At 43.8% G+C, this 19847-nt stretch overlaps 1 protein-coding gene and 1 long non-coding RNA gene across 9 annotated transcripts in view; one reads left to right on the top strand and one right to left on the bottom strand.

Annotated features, from left to right (window-relative positions):
- The first annotated feature begins 508 nt into the window (after positions 1 to 508).
- LOC111243380 (uncharacterized) overlaps positions 509 to 19847 on the top strand; it is a 52577-nt gene continuing 33238 nt past the window's right edge. The window contains exons 1-4 of one of the 8 annotated variants that reach the window (XM_086976925.1): positions 509 to 998; positions 4566 to 4850; positions 8154 to 8526; positions 9224 to 9351. In XM_086976925.1, coding sequence (XP_086833051.1) covers positions 994 to 998; positions 4566 to 4850; positions 8154 to 8526; positions 9224 to 9351 — 791 coding nt within the window. In that variant the 5' untranslated portion in view covers positions 509 to 993. Of the gene's footprint in view, positions 999 to 1018; positions 1633 to 2171; positions 2809 to 3378; positions 4232 to 4565; positions 4851 to 8153; positions 8527 to 9223; positions 9352 to 14656; positions 16441 to 16472; positions 16759 to 19847 lie in introns of those variants that run through there. The other 7 variants (XM_022788846.2, XM_086976926.1, XM_086976928.1 and 4 more) reach the window with 7 other exon arrangements.
- Positions 8153 to 14059, bottom strand: LOC147758331 (uncharacterized). The gene is made up of 2 exons (XR_015318723.1): positions 11848 to 14059; positions 8153 to 11376 (listed from the first exon to the last, which is right to left on the bottom strand). It is a non-coding gene; the product is annotated as an uncharacterized LOC147758331 (long non-coding RNA).

The following is a 19847-nucleotide window of genomic DNA, read 5'->3' as shown; positions in this document are numbered from 1 at the left end:
AAAAACAGCACAATTCTTTTATGGGCTTGAACAGTGAACCTTTATCGCAATAAAATTGTAAAATAAGGCGAATTTTCTTCTCTTCGAGGCGTTCTATCTCAAGTTTGAATAAAGACCTTCTAACAATTATAGTACATCTACTACTGTCTGTAAATCTCAATATTCAAACAATACCAACCCCAATTCGGTGCGACTCGTATCACCTGAGATATGTAAATTAAAAGCTATCTAGCTAGAAAAACCGTCAGTGCTTTTTCGACTTAGCCAATATTTAATTAAGCACGAGCTGGGATGAACTGAAAATTCGCCACCCCACAACGAGATATCCTCGGTTGTATACCTACTCAAATGATCTAAAAATGGCATTAACTATGCCGAATGCCTAGTAGTGCTTTTGCTGCAATACGAGCCGTAGCAACACAATAAAGTTACGATTCGCATTTATTCTAAGCGCACTGCTATATCTAATGTATATTAGCGACTCTGTCAGCGTCCATGGACCGCCCGTTTCATCTTGCTAGTTCGCGAGCTATTCGACTACTGGCACACAGAGATCATCAACCACATCACCACTCTATCCGAACAGTGTCAACATGGCGACAGCTAGCCAAGAAGCGCAATACTGAGTGGTTACTCGACACGAAAGGTGGTATCAAGATAGGGTAAATTAGCGATAATTTTATCGTTATCGCTAGGGCCGTATTTGTTGAGTCAGCCTAGTCTGTAAAACAGTGACAACAATATGGGTTCCTAGGTAGGCGACGTGTGACCCGGTTTGGCCTGGGCCATAATGTGCTAGTTTTACTACGACTGTGACTAAGTCAGTGTGGGTATCGAGTACGGGCCCATGCGATTGTCGTCTCCATAGATGATATCACCATTCGATACAGAGTTGATTTGTGCTAAAGCTAACCCGATCAACGGCAAGTTCAGTTATCGCCGTTGTGATCAAAGTCGCCTAGAAAGGAGCGTCTCTCTTCCTGACGTCTTTCGATGAAGTGAGTTAGTGCCATTCCGTTAATTTGCGTTGATGGTTTTTAACGCTGCGTGATACTATTGCTGGTCCCGTGTGGCGGTTCTATCCGATATGTGTGTGTGTATACATCAGATAAACGTAAACCAAGATCGTTTTTCTTATAAGCAGACATCCTGAGATCAAAGAAGTAAAATAATGCCATCGAGTTACGAACTCGAGACCAGTAAACGCTGACTAATGGAAGATAGCCAAACCCCACAGCAAATGTGAGATCATACAGGTTACCATCGCGATGTTGTCTGTACTAGAGCTGCTGGTGTAAAAACGCTACTAGGCCGTGCTGCCAACGCTTCTTCCATTGGTCAGCCTATTATTGGTCACACGGCGTAGTTTTGGCAACCATTCATTTATGCGTTGCTCTTTGCGTGACTTTGTCCGCATTCGTCAGTCCATCCACCCGCAAGTGTCCATCACTGCCATGTCAGCTTTTGTTCGTATCGTCAACTTATTTTGCAATACACAAATAGAAGATGCGCTGATTTAGCCAGTCAGCCGGATAGTGCTTGAGTCACAAACGATTGTCGTCACTGAAAGTGAATTGCGAGTTACGGAAAGTTGCCTGCGCTGCCGTCTACGTACACACTGCGTTTCACATAGTGTGTGTTCAATCTGTATAGTGTTAGTTCAAGTGTTAGATCGCCGTCCTCATCGTAGTTGTGTAGATTGACTCCTCATTAGGGATGTGCCTTAAACTCTCCCATTAACTGCCCATTGAGCTGAGATTCTCGAGAGACATCCAACGCCGGCGAGATAGGTCACAAACAGACGCAAACGGACAGACACTTGTGACATGGTTGACGCTAACCGATGTTTCAAGGGTGATCCCCTTCCCCTTCCGTTCTCCAGCGTTTCTACCCAGTAGAATCAGCAGCGAAGGGCGACATTTATCGGCGGTTGAGTTCACGAGGGACAGAATGAAAGAGAAAATTACATGTTCTCTCTACAACTTCTGGCCGTCCACTGTATTCGGAACAATTGATATGATATATATACATGTATATCATACATATATATATATAGTATTGCAACCAATACTATATATATATATGTATATTACTACTAATATATATATATATATATATATATATATATAGTAGTAGTAGTAGTAATAAAGTTGTTCCTGTATGTTAGATAGGCTTATACTACTATTTACCTACTGCTTGCTTAAGGCATTTCTGACTAATGATCTCAATGATTGAGAGTGTTTTTGCTGTGTTTGTGCACACACAAAATTCGCTTGACCTTATTGCGGCTGTAGTTAGCTATTGCTGAATGTTGTATTTGATGTCAGATGCGTAGCTTCTGCGCACTTCGCTCTATCTCTCATAGCAGTAGCAGACTCATCGTTCACCGGCCATCGTTATGCACACGTACGGGAAGAGCTCCGTTGCTAACGCATTAACAACATCAGCGGTAGCTGGCGTCATAACTGTTACGCTAGTAACTGCTTGCTATTTGTTTCCGCTACGCTTTACGGCGGGGGGAGGGCACACAATAGCTCAACGACGGTGGCGGTGAGGCGATACGCTGGGATGCCGAATGAGCTGTGGAACGCTAAACAGAGCTACTAACCGCGTAACTAGCTTGGCGTGTTCATACCGTTCGTTGACGAGCGCTCGTTCACTCAGCGACTGAAAACTGGCGCGCTGTTGAGTTACTCCTCGCGGCGGCTGTGTGCGCGTAAAGTCGCTAATAACATATACGATAACATAAATAGTGCTATCACAAAACTAACACTGTGATAGCGGTAGTACCAACGTGACGAATAACAGGTACAGGCGCCGAAAAATGTAACTCGAATATGGTGGTGTCCTTATAAAAACCGGAAGGTGAATGCTGGGAAATTTGAAATACTCATGTGTTATTATTATTAAATTTACCGGTTATCAGTTTTTACCAACCCATCTCTGTTGACGGCTTTATTTGTCATAACTTTATAGAACGGTACAGAAGCTTAGATCCAGCATAAAAACTCGTTTAAGCTTTATTCAGCTGAAACGACGCACTTACTAGTGCGAATTATGGTATGAGCTTAGCAAGTACTGTCGCGTTGTTTTGCTACTGATATTTATTGATGCCTCATACAGAGTTGTTGTGCAGGAATTTACCCAGCGTTTTAATGAGGTTACTTCTACAATACGTGTGTTCCCTAGGCATTTCATCGTTTTTCTGTGCACATATTGTTAATGGTGCGTGTAGTACTTACGACGGGGGTATGCCATCGCGCAGCTCATATTTGCTTTTTTTTTTTCACAGATTTTCGTGACTGGTTTGAGCAGATACAACTGAGACGTCGTTAACGTCAAAATAGGTTTTTCAGCCGTAAGCACCGAACAAAACTTACCGTTAGCCGTTACGGAATAGTGTAACACTGTATATAATCGATACTGACAATAACGTCATGCATTCCAATCAACAGCGAGAATGCTTGTCCATGTGCTTACGGTGGAGGGACAGTCAGCACTCTTTAGGGGCTACAAACTAATTCGTCACGTATAGCCTTGTTTTTTTTACTTTTTCTATATGACCACTTTGTTGTATACGGAAAGATGTTCTGAAGCTTATGGTTGATTTTCTTCATATACATAAATTTCGATAAGACTAGGTACACGTACGCGGGAGCCTCTATATACTTTACGTGTTTTACTTTTCGTCACTATTGTTCATTAGCAAATACGATGGGATGGGTGTGTTGGCCTGTAAAACTCATAAACAATTCAGGTGACAGTAAGATTGCCTATAAGGAAAACACGAGGTCCTTCAACAAAAAAATCTAATAAGACTTTTTTTAATAATAATGTCATATATTTTACAAACATTTCCTTTCAAACCAAGGAGTGTGAAAACACCCATCTATCGAAAAAGGTTGAAACCCTTTTGTATGATCCTGTAATGGGCTGTACTTCATCATTACCTCGTGGTTTGAAGCACGAAGTTCTTGCGTAGTTCATCGTATCCATTCGTCGCGTTCATATTGCGCGGGCTAAACCTCTGGTTGAACAACAGTTACAAATATTTTGTATTGCAATGCTAATCATCGTTGTTCTGATGCGGTTAGGACGGATAATGTTGAAACTTAGCAGATTAACGTATTCCAGATAAGTGAATAAGGATTGCAGATAAGACGGCAGCCACGCTGCCAAAGCCAATACATACGATGTAACAACAAAGTCATTAATAGGCCCACAATTCATGGTAACGGTGCATTCATAATGTATTAATAATAACGATAGGCACAATCTAAATAATACAACTAAGAGCGATAATATTCTATATCACTTGGGGGTGACCGCCATCTTGAACTGCTGTTTTGTCCCACTCATTTCTCTCGTTCAGACTCTGTTCTATAAGATACTAAGGAACAGGAAAAAAAATTAGGCATATATATATATATATGGTGAGAGAAAGATATGGAGATCTAGGTTTAGTATGAACCACGGAATACCTAGTCGTCTCATGATGGTTTCTAATGAAGAAGTGCTCTGTGGCTTTATTTCTTTTTGTTCTTCTGCTTGTTCGCGTGTCGCAGAACGATGAATAGGTCGGAGCTTGCTCCGGAACCACCGCCACAACCCCTACCTGCGCCACTGTCGCAGACGGAAGCGGATGCCGCTAGATACTCCCAGTTTCTAGTAGGAACGGAGGCCACAGAAGTCGATGATGATAGCGTAGATCGGACATCGATAACAGTGGAGGCCACAATCGTGGTTCCGTCGTTGCGCGCTTCGTCGATAGCGGGAAACGGGGCGACTAGCAGTAACAGGAGCAGCAATAGCAATATGGACATCGAAGATAGCACCAGCCGCCTGTTAAGGTAAGCGTTGTGTTCTAGCTGCCGCTAAGAAAATTGCTGCTGTCGCTAACAAATATGCCACGGCGGCTGCAGTTTCTACGATCGCTCCAATCAAACAGAAGGATGAGTGGCACATGGAGATAGATGGACCCTCGTCCTTTGATGTATGGAGAGTCTTGCGAACTTTACAGATTCTGCTAGTTAAAATGAAGTATGTTTTTAGTTAAGTTGAACATTGACGACCGTTGCGATGAGTCTGAGAAACGTTCTGAAGTGAAAGAACAACAGTGGTGCCGCTATTTGCATATTCCGCAACGTTTTTACCTGTCAGGGCGATTTTTTTCTCCGTTTCCTTTTTGGTGGTTCTTATCTCACCGTACCTTTTTTTTTATGGAAGTTTGAGTAATACTTTTGCATGAAGACTCCACCAGGGCAAAACATATTCCATGTTTGTCGAGTATGAGATTCAGCCCATTGCACGTCGTTCTGTCGCGAAGACTGCCATGACGAATTGTCATATATATCTCTCATGCTCCACTTCAAACCAACACAGATCTCAATAGTATTAAGTTTTATTTTCGCTGTACTTAAAAAAAATTGCAGGGCTAAACATTTAGTAAACAACTATGGCAAATATTGTAATAGCCGCTGGAAGTGGGAGGAAATAGCAGTAGTTGCAGTGAGTGAAGGGATGAACCTACGGATTTAGGGACCTCTGGACTAGCTGTTTGTATGCTACTTTTAGATGTATACCAACAAATGTCCCTTAACCTCATGATCGTAAATAAAGATTAAAAAAAATAATTAAAAAATAGAGATATGCGTAGCTAATTCAAAGCTCGGTGGGGGCCTATTAGTGAACCGCACACAGTATTATGCAAGGTGACACGGGTACTTGGAGCAATTGTAGCGAAAGAGTCGTTCTTTGTTAAGAAAACCACTTGTATTTCAATGTCGAACTTGTGAGTCCACTTGGAATAAACGTTCGCCTATTTGTGTATCATCTAGCGATTGTGAAATGCGAAATCTAAATGTCAGCCTGTGTGAGCGACTTAGTATTTATTACCTCACATTATCGGCGAACCGCATTGTGACAAATCGTTTTTTCAATGCGTCGGTGCTGTCACTAGTCCCTTAGATTGAGGAAATCTCGTTATTTTTGAGCCTCAGAATCGCCATATCTGACCTTTCATTCACTGGCTAGACGACTACGGAGTGTCGAACGATATTTTCTTTGCATACGCTCTGCTAAGATATTCAGTTCAGTCATAATATACGCCTTTATTTAAAAGGATGTTTTGTTGCCTCGCGCGGATAAATTTTATAGACTTTGGCATTTTTATAATAAGAAGCTAAGCTATTGTCCAAACTATTGCGCTGATGCCAAGAGCACTACCGTACTCATTTAATTTTAACTTGTGCAGTATAACATGCTCGTTTATAAAAAAAAAAAAATACTACCTTATTTGAATGCCTTTTTGGCGCCCATGAAGTGATGTAAAAGCTACCCTTTTTGTTAAGTGTATATCTCTGCCAGGCTCTAGTGTATTTGACAGAGAGCGCTACAAGTTCCTGGACTGTATCTGCTTCGCGCGTAAAATAGATCTATGCAAGAAAAGGAAAACGTTTAGAATCTTTCATCGAAAATTCGTCACGGCTTTTGCTTTCATATCATACGGGCGCACCCAATACACGTGAACCTGTGCGGATGATACGGATGTTCCCCTTATCAGGAATCGAAAGTGTTCTATGAATCCCCGTAGCAGTTATCTGCTAAAATTAAAAAGGGATAGAACTTTTCGCCGAAATGATATATTGAACGATACTATACGTTCACAATAACATAGAAAAGGAAACGCAAATGTAATTCTACTATAAATCCAGCTCAGTAGCGATATCTGACCCGTATGAGTGTTGAAAGCACACGGCAATAAAAAAGGACTAGCTACTCAGCTACCCTATTGAAGCATGAAACGGCGAGTGAATGCAAGAGTGAACGAGGTCGAATGCATTTCAAGTGCATACGGCTAACTCATAAAGCCCATTGGCATTAAGTGCAAGAAGTGCGTAATTAAACAAATGAATCTTGGCCTTGTTAATCGCGACCGGTTGTCTCTAATAGTAGTAAAAGGTGATGGCTTTACGTAGGCAAGGAATCGTGTAATGAACTGAATGAATGAATTCAACACTGTGTAATGAATACAGTACAGAGAAAATTGGCGCTTTTTCAGCGCAATATTACAAATATATATGATGAAATAATCTGAAGTTATAAAAAATGTTTTCTTACCCTTTTTGTTATCTACGACCATGTATTAGATATCTGGTGCGTATGACCATATAATGTAGTTCAATTTTGACCTGAACGGAACTGGATATGGTACGATTTCCATGTCAATTTTAATTCTGCAAATTATAATTCAAAACGAAATGAAGATTTTTGTTGCTCCCTGCTTCGCAGTAAAATGTTTAATGATGACTATTTGGATTCAGTAGATTTTGGATTATTGCTTCGATATGTAATCCGCAATTCTACGCGGTTATAGTTGAGGCTGTTGCATTAAGATTTTTTCTTATTAAGCCTGCCGTTTGTCTTTATTCCACGAATTTGTTGCTATTCGGATCAGCTTCATACATGATTTCTGTCATCTTATTTTACAACTCGAATATATTGAGCAGGAGATCGGTGGTAACGACGGTGAGTTTCTATTAATTTAACACTATTTTGGATTGCGTCATTTTGCTGAATCCGGTCAATTGGATATCTACTGCAGCAGAAATTCTGAATTCAAAACGTGTGCATAAACATGTAAAGTTTTTAGACTTGGACATTGGTTACTTACAAGCATTTCCTATCGGGCTAAGCTAATATATTGCACCTTGTGTCGCATAAATATATAAACAATTACGAACAGACCGACATACATTCAAACAAGGTGATGTCCACATAGGGTATGAATAAAAGGCTTTAATAGGAGACGTGTAAATGACTCCGACGTACGGGGTTGTTTTACTCATGGGTTCTAATCCGGTCACCAGGTCAGAATCAGACTGAGGATGACAACTGACCTGGATGTCCCGTTTCACAGCGGTTCAGTAGCGACAGGATTAGCACTGTGCTGTTATTTAAAAAAATCTATATTTTAGGTATTTTTCAATACACAGGTTTTCTGAATTACAGATTCGTGTAAACGTGTTGTCCTGAATATCTAAACATACTACGGCTGTAATAATAATAATATAAGTACCACTAAAATTTTCCACGATCTCTCTGACAAACCAATAAGCCTAATTACATACCGTTTCGGACAATTGTTATTGCAGTCATTCAACGTGTAATCCAACGGAAAACCACGAACAATCTACTCTTGCATATGCGGGCTCGAATAACAGTCACAGTTACCAACAACTTAATATGGAGGAAAGAGAACAACAACAAGAACAATCTACCAATGCTGTGACCGACCCCTTGTTGAATTCGTCTGCTGAGGAAGCTTTCAGAGAAAGTATAGGCCAACTGGCTGAGGCAGTAGCTACCGATGGTGGCGATGAAGAGCTCTGTCCTATTTCCGAAACAGATTTCGGTAGTTCGCTCAGTATTCAAAAAGATCTATACCCAGAGCTCGCGTGGGTGGTCAGAGGATCGATGAGGGATCACGGAAATGTAAACAACGATGATCACCCGCTAATAGCGCAGGTTAGCTGCTTCAAGATGAAATTACTTTTATTTTCGTATATTTTCGGCCTTCATATATTACTGTTTATTTAGGAAAACTAGGCTTTGAATTGGGAAAACAATTTAAAATCCGCTTCTTTGCAAATGACCCCTTGCAATTCCTGGTTACTTCTTTTAATTTCTCAATGGTAAGAAAAAGTAGAAAAAAGTAGGTGGACGCAAAGTTAACCTAACAAGTGTTTTGAGCCGTGCGCATTACAACGACAAGGATTAATCAAATTTTTTGTCGCGTTGTCTGCTTGGTTGTGTAGTTTCTTCAAGCAGTGATCTATAGATGGGAGAGCGTTCAAAACCTGTGAAATTTGGAGCATATATATAAATCTATACAAAAAACGAGCCCGTTTTGATTCATTTTATATTTTTTGGCTCAGCATGTATTCTATACCCCGATAATGTATATATCAAGATAAAACTATTAGTGTGAAACCATCTTTCGGACCATCAAATATCCTTTTTAAAAATTTAACCGTAAGTATAACCATGTGTAAATCTGTTGCGACCGTAAGAAAGGAGACTGTAAGTCATTGTTCACGCGGTTCAATGTAATAATGAAAACTAATTATGGCTGACAATAAATACAGAACGTTTTTCTCGTGACTAATCTCGCAAATTCTTAAGTCTTATTGACGCCTTTGTTGTATTTTGCGGGCTCGCTCAGAATTCCTACGGCGATGATGATTCGAGTCTACAGGTGGATGCGGGTTACGTCGGCGAAGAGGATGACGATCTTCGGAACGATCTTTTCAAATTCATCAGGCTAGCTTATTCATCAAAGTGCAGCGCGAGGTTAGTATAAGATATGCATATCTTTATATGGAGACAGAGGTTTCATATATAGCTAAACGCGTAGGGGGAATCGAATTGAGTTCTACCTACAGAAAGTCGCTGCATAAATCACCTTTGCGAATGTTTGGGTCTTCAACGTAGTGTTAGGGAGTTTATGAATACTTGTGCAGAGCTGTTGCACTGTAACGCTTCGTTCCTGTTGCCGAGACCCCACCCCATTTGTTTTGGAGGCAGGACAACCGCACGCATGAGTCGAAAACTGTTGCTAGAAGATAGTAATCTACCAGGATAAATAGCACAACTTTGCAAATTTATCCTACTATTAGCAAACACGGATAGTAGCGCGTCGTTTGTCGTTTTCAGTAGAGACATTTTAGTCTCGATGCCTACTCCCTTGTAAGCTTAGGAAAATTGTTATTTTTGTACGATGAAATGTGACTATCATTTCGTGAACGTTTTATGTTACGAATCTCTTGTGTGTCAAATTAAGCGACGCATCTGCAATGAAAGAGGGTTGCTGGCAAAATGAATGAATTCACAAAAAATATGCTGTTTATGGTTTGACAAGTTCTTACTGGTACCATTATGTTACATTCCTTCGCTCCTGAGCTGTACAATACTTGATAAGCAGGATGAAAGCTCAGTTACTGGTGCGCTCAGCAGTCCTCCCTTCTGTGAACTGAGGTCATATTGAAGGACGCATCAATATCAACTGCTACGCTCGTCTGCTATGAGAATTAAAAAGCTTCAGAACCGCAAGATCTGTTATACATTATAGCATGGTATCAAATGATCTCGAGATCTGGTAAAAGATCGATAATCTATTACGGTACCTATGACATTAACAGAACGACGGTCGCACCTATGTTTGACTGCGTAATCAAACAGCAATGTTATTCGGATGCGATGCTTTAGTATTTCAAGCTACGCTTTCCCGATGAAAAACAGAATCGGAATATTACGGAAGAAAACTATTCAATATTCACGTATGTGCGCGTCCCACTGCATGTATAATAGGTTATGAGAGCTGTTACGTTGACTATTAGTGATTATTAAGCTTTCACTGTATGTGTAATTGAATATTCAGTCCTCATTTTTCCGTTCCTAGCATTGAAACCTAAATTTCGTGTTTTGTTCAAAAATATCTGCTATAACGAAATACGAAACGTGATTTGCACTTCCAGATGATACCTGAGTAATAGGTAGATTATTACTAATTAAAAAGCTAAATCGTTACGCTAAACCTGTACATATTCGTCATATGAAGTTGAATGGTATTCTCTAAAATAAACCTCAAGCATTTCGAAGCGCCGAGACCGGGTTACGCTACCACGGTACATATTTATCACGCACCATACACTATGACGAATATAAGGTGCGCGAAATCCATTTTCGCAACTGGCTCTCTTGTTTGATATCAGCAATTGGAGTGGCCTATCTGTACTTTCAGATGCCTCTCAAAAACCATGTCACCGATCTCCCTTTCTTGTGCTCCCGATCGGAAGCAAAAACTAAAGTGAATACTCCGAATTTTACGTCCACAACTGCGTCAACGTTGCTTCAAGCAAAACCTCCCGCACTCTTCACTGTATTCCGCTACACTCTGGCCGTCGTCGTAAACTGACGTCATCAGCAGGGGTGGTTCTGTTGGGTGACATCACACTGCACATTGTTGTTGCAGTACTCACTGAGGCGACGTCATACAACGATAACTGTGTTTATCACTCAGCAGACGAATCTTGTAGAAAGTGAGAAAAAGGAAAACGAGAAATTAGCTGCGTGCGCAATCGGCCATATATATTAGTAGATACAAAGAATGATTGTATCATGCAGCATTACCGTGCGATGTGACATAATCGCTCGTTTACTGCCTCGCTCCAACTACCTCAAAGCCTGTGTTCGTTTTGTGGGTATCGTGGTTTGCTTGGCGCGAGTGACTCGCGCACACACAGGTGTTACACGTCGTCATTGTTCTGTGTGATGTCGGGGAATGCTCGATTCCGTAGCAAAAACGATTTTTCAGCGCTGAAATGAAATTTAAGCTTTTGCTTTAGGAGTCGATCTAATAGAACATTGTGAGCTAAACAAACGGTGGTTGCTGCTAATTTACATAGAGTAAGAGGATTCGATGTGTAAAGTCTAACAAGCTAGGTACCGCAATAAATGTTGCAGTTCAAGATGTTATACTTAGTTTATATTTTGTTGTTGCTTGTCTGTTTCTTTTTTTTATCACTTGAGAAATTCGATCTGGACGGACGATTTACCAGTTTTGAAAAACTAGTACGATAGTTAGATCGAAAAGAATACCTTTTTCGCGATACTATTAGGACAGCAAAAAGACGTACGGGATAACCATAGTTGACTAATGATGCTTAGAAACCAAATTATTTACATATTTTATAGTAAAGAGTTACAAAAGTGACTTAATGAGTTTTGGGTCATCATATATTACTTAAAAAACAGTCCCTTTTGAAGAATGTGAAATTTTTGCATTACCTCTATTAGTCAACGTCGTGTATCAGCCCTGTTGAAATTTTGTCTTTTGCATTGGATATGTTATACGTCACATATCAATCGTACTTTGTCGTGCACAGACAAAGTTGTCCTCCGGATAATAAACAGACAGACAAACGTTAAAAATTAAACACCTAAGTCTTGTTGCGGACACGGCGAAGACGACACAATATGCCATTTATTAGTCTCGGTCATAGCCAGTGGTGACCGGTTGAGCTCATCCTGCAACGTCATTGCTCACGTCACAGTTTCTTTTACCTTTGCCAGACTCGACCTCGTGAGTGCCAACCATTATTTTGTAACACCGCGTGATTTTCCTACGTTGCGTCCCGTCTCGTTTTTGACCGTCAACCTGCTACTAAATGCTTCTCTTGCTACGATTACAACCACGATCGATTCTACGCTGTTTGATAACAATTGACTATTTCAATGAAGCAAAGCCAACCAATCCGACTAGTGATTCGCGAGTCGCGAGTGTTAAAGTTGACTGATGCTGTAATCAGTCAACTTTAACTACATTCTACCCAGTATTGCTTATTGCGATAAATGCCACTGCAGCCGCGTATACTGTATTTGTCGCAGCCTCGTTTCACTGCTTATAGACCAGACCTAGGTCGCCATGCCTCTTCTCGTAAACCTGTCATGAGCGCGATCGCTGCTTGTGTATCTACCAGTTAGCCATGACACAAACAACGTTCCAGTCACTATTCGCTGCGGGATTTACCTTGCGTCTGGTAGTATCTTGCGTCTTGGCTGGGAAGTCTCATTGAGGCTGCTATTGCTATTGTTGTTGTTAATGCTACCGTACCTGGTGGCTACAGCACGTTTGTAACGTCATACTGTTTTCGTCGTCAAACTGGTTACTCCCTGTTGCTTGGTGACTGACCGTTTCACTGGGTTCGATGCAGCTTGTTGATTCATAACTGTCGAAACGACGCAGTGGTGGTGGTACAGCAGCCTGATTCTAACAAGATACTAAACATTGATTCTGTAGTAACCGTATTTAGTGTTTTGTTGCCGTTGTCCGATCGCTGGTGCTATAACTGCGTGAGGTTTTGGGTTGGAAGTAACGACTTAAACGTAAAAGATTCAAATGAGTAATTTTGCATTCGCAGACAAATCAGGGAGCCGAAAAATCAGTTTTGCCTGTTGCAGACCCACGGTCAAGCAGCAACTACCGTGCATTATTGCCATCAATGATTGTGTTGTTATTGTTTCTACAACAAGTTCAGCTAGCATGTATCTTTACACCTCTGTCCTGAGCGTGTGTGTGTGTATCAGTGCTTGTCCTATAGATCAGTTGATTCTGAACTAAGTGTTACTCCAAGGTTGCGAGGGCTAAATCTGCAGATATATCTATCTGCCCAATCCATATCAAAAGACGAAAATAATTTTGATCTAGTATTAAAACTGGCAGAATTTCGTAAGAACAATTTGTCGTCTTTTGGCAGAATTATACAATGTATGTGTCAAATTAAGGTTTTTTTTTCTCTTCCTTCTATGTTTTTCCATTCACCAGGACTAGCTCAAACGTAACGAATAGTTATGGAAGCTATCGAATGCCACGTTATAATTAGGCTCAATTCATAGCGCGGATTATCCCTAATAGCGAATTCGGACGAAGACTGCCTGCCACACAAGATTGAGCACGATTTCACCAAAATTGAAAAATTAATAAAGCCAGTCAATGAGTAAATGAAAACCGGAACGCTAATTAGTAATAACAATTTATTTGCGCCAAACTTCCTTATCTACAAAAGAGAAAACAACAACAACAACGGCAGGGAAGAACAACCATGAACTGGCAGACTGTGGTCCCTTGAGCTCCTTAGAGCGACATTTTTGTTGTAGCATTCATAAGAACCAGCGACCGCTCTAGACGTTTTTGTCCTATCTATTTCTTTTTAAAAATGATTTGCCTACGTAGGACGCGCATGCTGATGTTTCTTTTGATGTTACCTCCATTGGGGCAACCAGCACCAGCTAGGTTTTGCTTTCAGTCGAATTTCCAATACTCCAGCCGTAACGAGCGGCCAAGCCTATCGATTCACGGCGTGCAGTGTCACAGAGCGCTATGGATTAGTGGCACCACTCCTAGCCATCCTAAGTTTTAGCCACTGGTGACGGTGGCAAGTTGTATTTCCCACTCCCTCCCGTTCCCCATTAGCGACCTCTAAACTAGGCCTCTCGTAACACTGCCACAACCGCCATCACCATCACCATCAACAGCAACAGTAATAATAGGACCAACAACGGCAGTGACAACACATTCTATTATACGACTACAACTGCTTCTGTTCTTTCTACCGTTTCTATATGCCGCTTCGAAGCACTCGCCTCGAGCTGTCTCGCGGTGTTGCTGTCAGCCTATTAGTGTTCTCATGTTACTACTCCGCTCTTTCTAATGGTGGGTGCATTATTATCATCGTTGCACGGAACGGTATAATAATGCAGCTTAGATACGTTTGGTTCCAGCTACCAGTATCAGTAAGCAATAGCTCGATAGCTAGTGCGATTAGCAGTTGGTAGTCGTACTAATACTAATAAATGTATGCAGTAATGAATTTTTACGACGAGACAAGCCGTCGCGGCAGAATCGTTGACATCAACATAGCAAAGCAGAACCTGTGGTCCATTGTTGCTATTTGAATTTTCGCGCGGTGCTCTTTCCGGACGGAGTCCACTGGGCTCCGATAGACGGCGCTCTGATCGATCGATGCTCCCGCGCAGCGTCGTCTACGGACAGCTCTCCCTCTCATTATGTGGCACACAGACAAGCTGTCGTACTTCCACAGACAGCCAGAAGCTAGCTAGGACCAGCGTAGCATGGCTGCTGCCGCTGCCGCCGCTAGCACCACCATCACCACCTCCGCCACCACCACCTCCACCTCCACCACCACAGCAGTCTGGGCTGTTGAAGTGTTGCTGTTGCAGGCTGCTGCTGCTGCTGCTGCAACTCAGTCTTCGTGGTAGTGTTGGCGTGCTGCTCGTAGATGTCGGTAGGTCTGTGTCGTCGTGTTGCGTTCTTGCTGCTGCCGCGGCCGCTGCTGTTATTCGCTTGATCCCTCTCTGGCTGGCTGGCTGACTGACTGGCTGGTTGACTCTCCGCCTGCTACTGCCGCCTCCAGGCCAGCACTCGTATGGCAATAGCAGCAACAAGGCAAGTAGTCCCAGCAGTGAGCCTAAGGGGCTAGGCTTGGTGCTGTGCTGCCCTTTCGACGAAAGCCTGGTCGTGGTGGTACTGCTTCCTTCTCGCTCACAGGCTCGTTTGTCTGTTAGTGCTGGCCCGCTGGGCTGAGTTGAACTGCATCAGCAGCAAGATCGGGCTCGGCCATCGGCATCAAAAAGTGAGCAGCAACAACGATAGCGAAGTGATTTCAACGTTTCGCCGCTTCTACTGGCATCTAAGCTGCCGCCGCCGCCGCTGTCCCTTGTGGCAGCAGCATCAATAGTGATGGTGGCGACGAGCCGGACGCAGCGGTGGCGAGGCTGTTGTCTGTGGCCAGGTTTGGTTTGGCCTAGCGAGTGGCTAAGGAGCCAGCGGAAGAACATACCGACGACGACGAGTCAACGGAGTGAAAAAGGCTCGTGAGTAGTGCGGTGCTGTTGGTGAACGAGCCTAGACGAACGATCGTTGTCGTTGTGCTGCTGCTCGAGGCTCGTTGTGGTGAAAGAAATGTGAATATACTGGCGCTGGTGCAAGGTTGCACTGATCGCGCGTCGATTCTCTATTCAGTAACTTGCAATAGCAATAAGTAGTAGTCACTGTCGATGAATAGTGGCGTCGTGGTGATGCTGCAGGACAACGAAATCAGTGGACATCATTGAGTGTCTGTGGCGTGTGTTGCTTGCCGCGTACCCAATCGGCGATCGCAATAATAAGAAAACAAATGTGAGTGAGGTCGCCCTGTCTCAGCATAGACGGATCAAGAAAAGGAATGCGTCCCGGCGGCCACGGCACGCCTTAATGTTCATATATATAGATTGTATGTGGTCGCGACTAGCAAAACGCGTGACGCTACCAACGTGTAAAGCCAGTCGGAAAAAAACGCTCGACGACCTCAGCGAAAATGCATCCGCTAATCGTGGCTTACAACGGTAACGACCACTGGCATTTGTCGCGCCGCTGCCATCAGCGCTCGCGTGGTGACCAACGTTGCCATAATGGTGCTGCTGCTGCCACTTCGATGGCGCTGTTGGCCGCAGCAGCCGTGGTAGCGGTCCGATGGCGGCATCAGCACGCATGCAGCCAAAAGTCGCGGTGTTGGTGTCCGCCAGAGCGGGTGCTGATGGTGATATGATCATCTTTAGATCGTCGTCCTCAACGAAAGGCAATCCATCCTCATCGAAACCGTTTTGTACTGATGTAGCTTTGGGCGACGCGAACCGAGGTCAAAAGGAGCCTCATCACCATCGGTACTGAGGGCGGAGGTGAACGCAGGAAGCTGCGCTTGCACAACGCCACTCAACGAATTCACCAAAGCGGCAATCGACGACGCCAAAACGTGGGAAACCAGCGGCAGAATCGGCGGCAGCAGGAACAGGAAAAACGGCGTTTTGGCGCCGCACATCGAGGTGAGTCTTTCGACACTCTCTCGACACAGGGAGGGAGTCTCTCGCGTGCATCGGTATGCGATAATGCCGTATCGTATAAGATGCGCCATTGTGCTTGTGTTCGTGTGGGTATAGTATATGCTAGTCATAGTGTGAAATGTAGAAGCGGAAGTAGTTTCGTGACTGTGACAGTGGCTCTAACTGGAGGCAGGAGTGGGGAACCGCGTCGATCGCGGTGGCATCGGCGTTGGCGGAGAAAACGCTGTGGTACGATGAGAAGTCGACGACGTCGGAACGACACGCCGGTGTGACAGTATCTCTGACATCGCATCACATGAGGTCTCGGCTCGTTCAACCGCAATGTCGGTTATATGGCCGACGAGCATGACGCGTCGGAAGCTTCATACGAGCGTAATTATTAGCCAGTAATAGTTTGCTGCAAATGCAAATACTACCAGGGTAGCCATCTAATCAGCCGACCAACAAATGAGGAGTTCTGGACATGATAGCCCCAGATATATGAATATTTAAGGATGTCGCTTAGCGTGTGCGATGAGAATGTCAATAATCGTTCGTTTAGGGGAGACCGTCAGTTTCGGCGGCGTTCTCAATGTCCGCTGTGTGAATACGCCCATCCATACTCACTGGTAATATCTACGGCAACCAGCAACGGTGCAGCATCTATTCTCCGACCAGGTTCACCCAGACTTCAAATAGTTATTAGCTGGTGGGTGGCGGCGTTATTACGGGGCTTCGTCAGCGTAAAGCGTCTCTGTCTGTATTAGCCTTTGAAAAGACTGTTGGAGGAACCGCGCTCGTGCTGCTCGTCAGGGATGTGAGATGCATCGATGAAAGAATCGAGGCGCTTTCGATCAGGGTGTAGTGGATCACCGCCGCCTCCCTCGCCATGTGGCTAGTATGAGGCTACAGCTAGTTTAAGGGTAGACCTGGCGTGTATTTGTTATGGCATGGCACGGCATGCTCTCTAGTCATATAGCAACGATTTGAGTGTGTCGCGCGCTAAAAACCACGGGGCTTAAGTGCCCCTATTTTCCAAAAGTAATATAAGTATGTGTATCCACCACATCGCAAAACTGTTGAGTAGCGCTGAGGCAACGGTCACGGCGAAGGTAGCCGTACGTTTTTAAAAGTTCTAGGAACAGATGCACGACAAAAGTATTGCACCTACACGAATGCAGAACTAACCATTATTTACTTACTATTTACCTACTTAATTGTCCCTATCTATGAGATCTTTGAGATCTATATTTGAGATGCCGTCAACCAATGTCGAAACGTTGGCGCGCGGTGTTTCGTTTTATCTATTTGTATTAGTAGCCAAACGAAGCAAAGCCCTGTAGCGGCACCAGCGTGCACGAGGCCAACAAGACGGGATGGGCATGGGGCGTGGTGCACGCGCTCTTCTCAACTCTTGGCTCTTTGCTGTCGTCTATGAGTGCCATTGCCGCTGCGAAAGCCACAGCCAATGTTCGATGCTGCTGCTGCTGCTGCTAGCACCAGCAGCAGAATCATCGCCATCACCACAGTGATCATCGTCATCATCCTCAGCATCATCATCGTAGCAATGGAGACCGCAGTAGCAGCATGGCTGGCTGCACGTGCACAGCAGTCAGCACGGCACTAAACCCTGGTGGCGGGCGCAAACGATGGCCCTATACACGTTGCTCCCGTAATATTTCTTCCTTCTCTTTATATATATATATATATATATATATATATATATATATACATGTATGTATACATAATATAACGATGATGATGATGATCCATACGATCTCGTCGTCTGTCTTCTTCATTTCCCTCTCCTTCTTTTTTCTCCCTTGCCATCTTTCTTCCGCCCGCTCTCTTTCTCCTTTTTGACTCTTTCGCTCTCCGTCAATGGCTGACGACAGCGCCGCCGCCGCTACCGCGAGTGGTGCGGCTGAGCGGTGCAAATAAGAAGAAAACAGTGTCCGTGAAGCTTCTGCTAGATGGTTTGCTTCCAGCTCTCGCTTCTTCCAGGCAGCATTTTCTTTCCCGCTCCCGCTCTCTTTCACCCGGTATCTTCATTCCGTTACCCGTGTGTATTTATGTACATGCCAATCTGCTTGTCGAGTACGTGCATGGCGGAGCTGTGCGAATGAGAGAAAAAAGAGAAAGTGAAAAATAGACCGCTTACTACTATTTTACGTTTCGCACTCGCTGTAATGGCTGTCGCGCTGTGGCGGAGTGCTGGGTGGGCGGTCGGTCGGGCGTGGCGGGCCGCGAAGTCATGGCTGTGATCACCACAGATAAAGAGCGGCAACATTAACAAGCAGATATATAGAGCATTAGCAACGATAAACATTCGTTGTCAGTGGGAGCCGTAGCCTTAGCAGCAATTGTAGTAATAATGGAAATCGTTGGAGAGCGGGTGAAGCAGGGGTGAGCACCTGCAACGCAAAGCGTCGGCGCCGGATAGCAAGCCAACGGTCTGTCGGCCCATTGGCGTAACTGCTGCTACCACTACCTCCACTGCCACCACCACCACAGCTGCACTGCCATTGTCGCTGCGACTATCTCGATTCGATGACGATCACCGTAGTCCACTGTTTTTATTGCTGGTACGGTTGTAGTGCTCTTGGCGCTGTTAGTTTTATAGGCGCGTTTACCGTTGCTGTCTTAGTTGGCGTTTGACTAGGTTCGTTCAGGTTCATTCGGTTCTTTAGGTGTCCTTTTTAGTCTTTCATGCTCTTTTATGTTTAGTGTGCTAGCATGCTAACCCGCCTCGTGGCGTATTCCGCGTTATACACGTTGCTGCTGCTGGCTTCTTTCGGGTATGTCATGAAGCAGCGACATGTTGTAAGCGTTAGTGTCACATCGCATTGACTCGATGCGTCCCGAATCGTCGGCATCAAATCCCCAGCCACAGCGGCGGTGACACGGATGACAACTACGAGGATCGTAACGCTATCGTCGAATTCAAGGCAAAGATCGCTACTTACGGGAGCAATAGTGTACAGCAGAGAATATAGAGGGGGGAAGGATTTCATTGGATAGATAGTCCATTTATGTTGATATTGATGGCATCATTGCTTGGACGACTGTCCATTAAAACGTACTTCCTTGCGCGCTATCCTAACTGATGCGCCGTTATATAGAGGCGCAGAACGCCATTAGCAGATCCAATGCATTGCGAATCATATAGAGAGGCCGGTTTTCTCCCATCAAATAGAAAAAAATGCCATCTTTATAGGCCAACATTGACTTACATATTGTGGTTCTTGATTTGTTGAGTCCTATTTAGACGCATTTGATTGCTAGACAATACCATATCTTATTCAATGAGAACGGAAATTCTTTTTTTGATCATTAATTCTCAATGGATCATTACTACTCTAGGTGCTCTTCTCTCAGGTATTCATATAGTTTTCTTGCAAGTTTCTCTA

Source organism: Varroa destructor, unplaced genomic scaffold (assembly GCF_002443255.2).
Source record: "Varroa destructor unplaced genomic scaffold, Vdes_3.0 BEIS01000001.1, whole genome shotgun sequence".
Taxonomy (NCBI): Eukaryota; Metazoa; Arthropoda; class Arachnida; order Mesostigmata; family Varroidae; genus Varroa; species Varroa destructor.
The sequence above is the reverse complement of the archived record's forward strand: the minus strand, read 5'-3'. Positions and strand labels throughout refer to the sequence as shown.